This window comes from Tachypleus tridentatus, chromosome 10, assembly GCF_004210375.1.
Source record: "Tachypleus tridentatus isolate NWPU-2018 chromosome 10, ASM421037v1, whole genome shotgun sequence".
NCBI classification, from domain to species: Eukaryota; Metazoa; Arthropoda; class Merostomata; order Xiphosura; family Limulidae; genus Tachypleus; species Tachypleus tridentatus.
The window spans coordinates 189,384,697-189,392,967 of NC_134834.1; the positions used below are offsets into that span (position 1 = coordinate 189,384,697).

Consider the following 8,271-nt stretch of genomic DNA (forward strand, 5'->3'; position numbering starts at 1 on the left):
TGTCGCAATTATCGAGAATATATTTAACGTTTAATTTAAGGTTGCTTCTGTCGATGTAAATATAAAAATTAATTATTTGAAAATAATTAGTTATTATGATCTCTAATTGGTTAAAAGAACTTTTCTATTTCGTATCTTGATAAATCACACAATATCTCAATTACTTAATATTAACCGAACGGGTGTGTTTACGAGACACATGGTATACGTATAATCAGTAATTGATATATTTATAGATACATCTTTCATTATAGACCCGTTATCTCTAATGAAAGTTAGTTAATGTCATAAAGTGGGTTGTTTTATTGTGTAAGACACAGAGCTTTTTATGTCATAATATAATACCATATTCAGCCCAGCTTGTCAATTCATATAAAAACACGGTGACTTGAGTAGCCACAAATTTCAACGGCAGAAAATCTGAACAGATCGAAAGATGAAGACCACAGCTTTACTTACGGTTCTGAGCGTTCTCGTCCACTTTGCTTCAGCACAACCCATCGTTAGTGGAGAAGGTGACGGTAAGGTCCACCGCAATCACCAGTTGCCGTCAATCCAACGGAAGAGTTTATATGGAGCAGTAAGTACATGAAACGTTCACTGTTTTAGTTTTTAAAGAAAATTATCAGAAACAAGTTTGTTTGTGTTTTTGTTTGTTTTTGAATTTCGCACAAAGCTACTCGAGGGCCATCTGTGCTAGCCGTCCCTAATTTTGCAGTGTAAGACTAGAGGGAAGGCAGCTAGTCATCACCACCCACCGCCAACTCTTGGGCTACTCTTTAACCAACGAATAGTGGGATTGACCGTAACATTATATCGCCCCCACGGCTGATAGGGCGAGCATGTTTGGCGCGACGGGGATGCGAACCAGAAACAAATAAACAAAAATTTGTTCGCTGATTTAAAAAATATAAGTGGTAAATATTATCCCCCCCTTTCGGCCCGGCATGGCCAGCTTAGTTGAGGTGTTCGACTCGTAATCCGAGGGTCGCGAGTTCGAATCCCCATTCCACGAAACATGCTGTCTCTATCAGGCGTGGGGGCGTCATAATGTGACTCTCAAATAGTTCATAAAAGAGTAGCCCAAGAGTTGATGGTGGGTGGTGACGATTGCCTTATCTTTAGTCGTACATTGCTAAATTAGGGACGGCTAGCCCTCGTATGGTCCGAACTTGTGGTCAGTGGTGTGCTGTCAGGCTGATGGTCAAATTCCTTCATCACGTCAGACAAGAGTAATCCACGGTGAGCTGTGGATCATATTGACTAGTTGCTATCCATCTGGTCTATCATTTCGACACAAAGGACCATTGTACGCAAATTGTGTTGTTCACCCAAATCTCTGAGAAAAAATAATGGTCATTTTTACATGCATGTAATACTTACAGTGTTTTCAAAGCATACTGAAAGTTATTGTGAACTCTCATGAGTTAAAACAATAGTAGTGAACTTATTTGTTTGTTTGTTTGGGAATTTCGCACAAAGCTACTCGAGGGCTATCTGTGCTAGCCGTCCCTAATTTAGCAGTGTAAGACTAGAGGGAAGGCAGCTAGTCATCACCACCCACCGCCAACTCTTGGGCTACTCTTTACCAACGAATAGTGGGATTGACCGTCACATTATACACCCCACGGCTGGGAGGGCGAGCATGTTTAGCGCGACGCGAGCGCGAACCCGCGACCCTCGGATTACGAGTCACACGCCTTACGCGCTAGGCCATGTCGGGCCTGTAGTGAACTTAAGCCCTGAGTGTACTTCTAATAACAGTATATGAGAGTACCTGAATCAAGAGTGAATATCAGAACCGTTTTTGAGGCACACCAGTCACAGCGAGACTAGGACAGAAACATTATAGACTCTGAGAAGCTCACGAGGGAAACTGAACTCTTATAACACTAAAACAGGGTTTTGATGCCCGTGATGGTGACTGCACCGAACTAAACTAAACTAAACTAACCTAACGTGGCAGGGGTTCAGTTTAGAGAGAGAGAAATCAGAAGAGTTCTCTCTCCAACTGGGGTGTTCAGGAACTTTGTAGTTCCTCTTCGTCCCTATACGTGAGAAATGTTTTAAAATATCTATGGAGTTTTACTTTATTTTTAACATTTCAAAATATTTGTGAGTGAGAGGAAGGACGGGAGAACTGGACGAAAGCAGCGAAAGTGAAGTGAGCCAGACTTTAGCTCGAGGATGGAGAACCCTGGCGGCTGGCGAATTGGTTTTAAAATTTACTGTAATTGATTAGATACCCTTGACTGGGTCAACGGCCCTTTTCAGAATGAGGCTGGGACCTACAGGTCCGATGCCAGAGATTTTGCTGTGGGGAAACAGGAGTACCCTTGAGAAAACCCACTTTCACGGCCTGGGCGCCGAATAGTCTACAGACCGTGCCCGGAAGTAGCTGGGAAAGAACAAAAAAACAAACAAAAAAACACAAAATTGATAAAAAAACAAACAAAACTGATGAACTACGTTGATGGTGTACGTGAAAACTGTTAGCTGCAGTCTTGTAGATCGGGTGGCAACTTCATCATGAACTTGTTTCCACACTTGAAGCCCATTGGTGCAACTGAGAAACGTGGCCTTGGTGGTGGAACAACTGGCTGTTCTTCGGTGAGTTGTTCTTCGCTGGTCTGTGATGCTTTGTTTCTTCTCGAGATTTTGGTTTGAGTTTTCTGCGTGGAGGTGGATTGTTTTTCAGTTTGTGCTGTCGCGTCGATGGTTATCTTCGTGATGGTTTGAGTCTGGCTGGTTGTTGAGTTCTGTGGAACTGGGATTGAAGTCTGGCAGGAACTGTCCTTTTCTTTCTTGAACTACTGCAACTTGGCGTGTTGCCAACAATGGGTGTTGTCTTCTTCTGAGTCGGGTTGTCTGGATCCGTCTTCGTGTTTCTTCTAATACGGTCTGGAATCGGCGGTATTTTGGTATTTTCCTGTTGGAAGATTTCCGTTGGTTGTTTACGATATCTGGGTGCTTGGTTTGAACCATTCTTGAGTGGTCGTCGATGTGGGCGTTCGGCTCTAAAATGAAATATATGATAATAGCAGCCATCTCGTAAAATACAGTCGGCACTGTACTTCGATGTTGTCACTATCTTCATGAAGTGTGTGGGATGATTACTGTTTTTAGAATAAATTCGATGAACTGCGTATACCTTGGCTTGTATTTGGGGTTCTATGGTTTGTCTAATTTCTTCAGGTTGAATTGATGGGTCGACGCCCTGAGGAATACAGAAAAAAAGATTGACTGGACTTTTCGTTGGGGAACAACTTACTTTAAATTCAGTGTTCCATGGCTGGCACAGATAGGTTTGGTCTGCAATAGTGGCTGGTTGGATGAGGATTCCTCCCCGGCGTAAAATACGGGTCCTGGACGGTTCGATGGTTGCCCCAGGCTTGGCTCGGGCGATCAACGTGGCGACTTGGTACGGCGTGAGGTTCGGCGGTAAGCCGTCGACGATTACAGGCGGCACTAACGGCCTGACTGGCGAGGATGAACGTTTCGTTCTATTCAGGAATAGCATATTGGCACGTCTGACTTGCTCGGTGGCTAGCTCAGGTCTCCAACTTGGGCTAACTAAAACTAAACTAAACTAACGTGGCAGGGGTTCAGTTTAGAGAGAGAGAAATCCGAAGAGTTCTCTCTCCAACTGGGGTGTTCAGGAACTTTGTAGTTCCTCTTCGTCCCCTCGTGGATTGTTATTAGGATTAAGTGGTGGTTTTTTTTTTATTATTATTATTTTAATAATTTAATTATCGTTATTATTCTTGACTTTTTTGGGTGGGGAATGTCTCACTAAATGGTCTTTTGGGTGGAGGCAAAGGTAGCAGTGGAAAGAAGGAAAGGTCGGGACCTGTCTCGAAAAGAAAAGTTGGGTAGATGTGAACATGAATGTAATTCATTCAAGTTTAGATCAAATCAAACGGCGATTCTGGGTCTGGCAAAAGGTTGCCTGGGCTGGGATCTAGAAATCCAATGCCTGAAGATTTTGATGTGGGGACTGCACCGAAAGACCGTTGTTCACATTTATACTTAACAAAAACAGTTAATATATTATTAAAATGATATTCAAAGTAAATTAGTTTTTACTTTTTTATCTAATTTCAAGCTCATTTTTCTATTGTTATTAATATTGACTCAGGAAAAGTGCTAATAAAAACACTGAGAGTGCAAATCTGGTGATAGGTATAATCGAAACGTTATGAACGTGAATTTTTTATTGTATTTTTAATTTCTTTTTGTTGCTTTGTTGAGAATTTTTTGTCAGTCATCATTACCCTCCGCCAACTCTTGGGTTACTCTTTTACCAACAAGTTGTGGGATTGACCGACGCGTTATAATGTCCACACGACTGAGAGGGCGAGCCTGTATGGGACGTGGATTCGAACCCGCTTACCTCAGGTTACAAGTAGAGCGCTCTAACAGTTTGGTCATGACGGGCCAGAAAAAACTATAAGTAGAATATTTTGTTTATGAAAACGTGTAGTACATTAAATACGTATAATTTTATTTTAAACAATTTCAATGTCAACACAATATGTTTATATGATACCTTAAGAAAAACTAGATAAACAAACTTTGAGTTTAACGTCACATGGAGTAGATTTTTAACTACAATCTAGTATCACAACGTGTGGTATTTGACTACCTACCCATCCTCTCGTGTATCAATTGAAAGTTACAGATATTTCTTTATGTACCTTTGCAAGAAAATTCTTAGAATATGAAATTCCCGAACAAGAAGGTTTACGTACGTTAGAATGGTTAGTTATTTTATCTCTATGTGATGTATATGAATCAATCACTGTGTCAAGTTTTCATCTCGTTATATTTTATATATAAATGGACTTAAAGGATCAGGTCCAGAGCTTGTAATCCGTGGCTTAGCCTACACAAATTTCAGATTTGAATACTATCAACACTAAATGGGCGTATATGGAAGTCGAAAGATTAGACTTCAGCCATATAACTTGACTGAATTGAGGAGAGTAACGTGAGATATTTGAAACAATAATTCAAAACCACATATTGATAAAATTATGGTAGAGTGAGAGCAAAGAGAAAGTAGCTTGTAGAATACAGAATTTATTCATTGACCTTTCGTATTACATTAATGATAAATGAACCATTTATATATCCACATTTAGAATAACTAATATTAAAAGCTGTAAATATATATATATATCGTATGATTATTTCATGATACAGTCAAGGAATATGGAAATTTTCCCATTTCCAGTACTTTGTAATTAAATTTGTAAAGTTTACCCATTTGTCATTATTTTGTAAAGTTTTAATATGACAAATTACTGTTCAAAATTTCATATTCTCAGTTATCAGTTTTGTAAACACCTAAAAAGGGGATAACAACAGATATTATCTCTCAAACATGAATTATTAATACATATAGGGTTACTTTTTTAGACAGATTTTTCGCTAAACGCCCGGGTTCTGAAACATCTACAAGAGTTTCTACAATCTGAGTTCATGAAGGAAGGAAAGGAAAAAGGAAACCTCAAGGGCAAATTTATCGAAAGACTGAAAATGATAATTCGTAAAAGTAAGACAGGTAATTTTGTTTTTACTAAACATGTTATATGAAACGGGAAATTGATTCAATTTGTTCAAGGTTTTTCAAAGTTTTGTGTTTTGGGGAAAATCAAAGAAATTTTGGCAAAAAGAAAGTTTGTGTTTTTCATTGTTTGTTTATTAATTTCGCGCAAAGCAATAAGAGGGCTATCTGCGCTAGCCGTCTCTAATTTTGTTTGTTTTAGAATTTCGCACAAAAACTAGAGCGAAGGCAGCTACAAATCAACAACCCCTGCCAACTCTCGGGATACTCTTTTACGGGGATTCGAACCCGCGACTCTCAGATTACGCGTCCAGCGCTACTACCTGGTCATGCCGGGCCGCCTCTTTTTTTTATGAATAATTTTGAAAATTCTTCATTTTTTTTTACAATTCCTCCTTTTTCATGTTTTTGTATGTTTCCAACACAACATTATGAATGGATAACCTAGCTTCACGAATCACATGTTTCAGTTCATAAAAGTTTTTTTTGGTTAGTTATGGCAAGATTCAGTTTTCAAAAAGCCCCGGAGATGAAAAATCATAGGGGTTAAATCGGGCGAACTTGAGGACCATTTAATACGTCCTCCCGTACTAATCCAAACATCTGGAAAACTTTGAGTAAAAAACATTTTAGTAACTTTAAGAGGAATGAGCAGTGCTACTGTTGAAAGATAGCTTTTTATAACAAGCCACAGTTTCTCAAAGTTGTAGAATAAAGAAACTTGTAGCATGTAAGATACGAAGTTCCAGTATCAGTTTGTTTATCAAAGAAATAATAACAACAATTTAATGCAACACTTACAAACCTGCTACTTGTATTTGTATTTAATTTTTACTTGTATTAAATTTTATTTTTTACATAATTATTTTCGGACACCATGTGTATATATATATAAATATATTGTGTTTGGAAATGGCAAAAAAATCATTGTTTCTGAATTTCGCACAAAGCTACTCGAGGGCTATCTGTGCTAGCCGTCCCTAATTTAGCAGTGTAAGACTAGAGGGAAGGCAGCTAGTCATCACCACCCACCGCCAACGCTTGGGCTACTTTTTTTACCAACGAATAGTGGGATTGACAGTCACATTATAACGCCTCCACGGATGAAAAGGCGAGCATGTTTAGTGTGACGAGGATGCAAACCTGAGACCCTCAAATTACGAGTCGCACGCCTTAACACGCTTGGCCATGCCGGGCCCGTAAAATCTCATATTGTCCTGAAGCGTCCTCTAACGATAAGGAATGAACATTCTCATCACACCACGTGAAATTTATACAGTTATAGAACAAGTTTAGGACAGCCACTGTTCAAAATAAATAATAAAAAAGAAAGAATTTTGTTTTACTGATACGGTGTGATGCATTCGATGCAATAATTGACCAGATATGGCCAAGTGGTTGGTGTAATCGGATGGTGGTTTAGAGGGTTTATGGTTTGTGCAACGAATGCGTTCTATTAGTAACCGTCAAAATCTCGGCCGAATTGTTCTCGAATATAAAATAATAATTAGGGACAGTTATGCGCAGATACATCTTCTATACCTTTGAGGAATAAATATGAAACAAATAAACAACGTGTTCCACATTTTTATGTTCTGTCGATACAGATACTTCCAAATATCATTCTTAGTCGAATTTTGCAGTAGTTTTATTGGTGAATACAATTCAATCCAGGTATTATGATTTCACCCGATGTTTTGAACTATTTAAGTGAGCCATCTTTGGCTTATGTGTTCAAATGAGAAACCCCAATCTTCTAAACTTACCACAACTTTCGAGATATTTATAGAATTTCAGCATCTAATTCATTATTCAGTTTTATGTTTTCGTTTCATGGTTAATTGATTTATATAACTAAGTGTTTCTAGTTGTTTGGTTTTCACTAATGTGTATGTCGGTCTTATAAAGGGTATTTGTTTCATGGTTTGATATATGTGAATATAGATACATATATATATTCACTCTTTAAAATTTAAATTGCACATTTAACGTAGCTTATGAATTTGCAACTAAGCCTAATCTCCTAAATTAGCTGAACCATCAAAGGTATTATTGGGATTATGGGCGATAATATATAAAATAGATAAACGTCGTTACCGAATTGTCGAATTATTGTATTCTAAACATCATAAGCTTTGTTTTATTGTGGTTTATTTTTAATATCAGTCACATTGGTTATTTTATTTCTAAAATAAATAAATCATCCTTTTAACGATGATTCATTATTTGTTTGTTTTTTATACAATCAGAAGTTATTGATACTTTATTGTATCTACTAAGTTAGGTAAATTTGATCAAAAATACTTATCGATTTTGATTATTATATTTCACATGCCTAATGTTGACACTTTCGTTTCAGCTCGTTTGTGCAAAAGTAAAGTTTGTACAATGACAGTCTAGTCTAATCCAAGAGCAGAAAACCGGGAAAGACGTCAACCCTTCCGATAATTTGATTGAAAAATTGTGGCCTTCTATATTGGCCTTTGTGGTTTGTTTTGTGAATCGTGCTGTTTTATTTTGTCGGTATGTTTCCCCCATTATTAAAGACAGTATTTGTTTAAATATTTTAGAAGGTTCTCGCGACCTATTTGAGTAAGCTGTTGTCATAAAGCCTTTCCTTTTCAGAAGCCAAATAGGTGAAACATCAAAACAACACAAAAATGTTTGTGTAAACTATTGAAACTCACGTATCTTTGAAAGTG

General features: G+C 37.9%; 1 protein-coding gene across 1 annotated transcript; it reads left to right on the forward strand.

The window, feature by feature from the left end:
- The first annotated feature begins 365 nt into the window (after positions 1–365).
- LOC143228298 (uncharacterized) lies at positions 366–8,271 on the forward strand. Its single transcript, XM_076459577.1, has 3 exons — positions 366–580; positions 5,422–5,566; positions 7,929–8,271. Exons 1-3 carry the CDS (start codon positions 437–439, stop codon positions 7,967–7,969), a joined length of 330 nt encoding a protein of 109 aa, XP_076315692.1. The 5' UTR covers positions 366–436; the 3' UTR covers positions 7,970–8,271.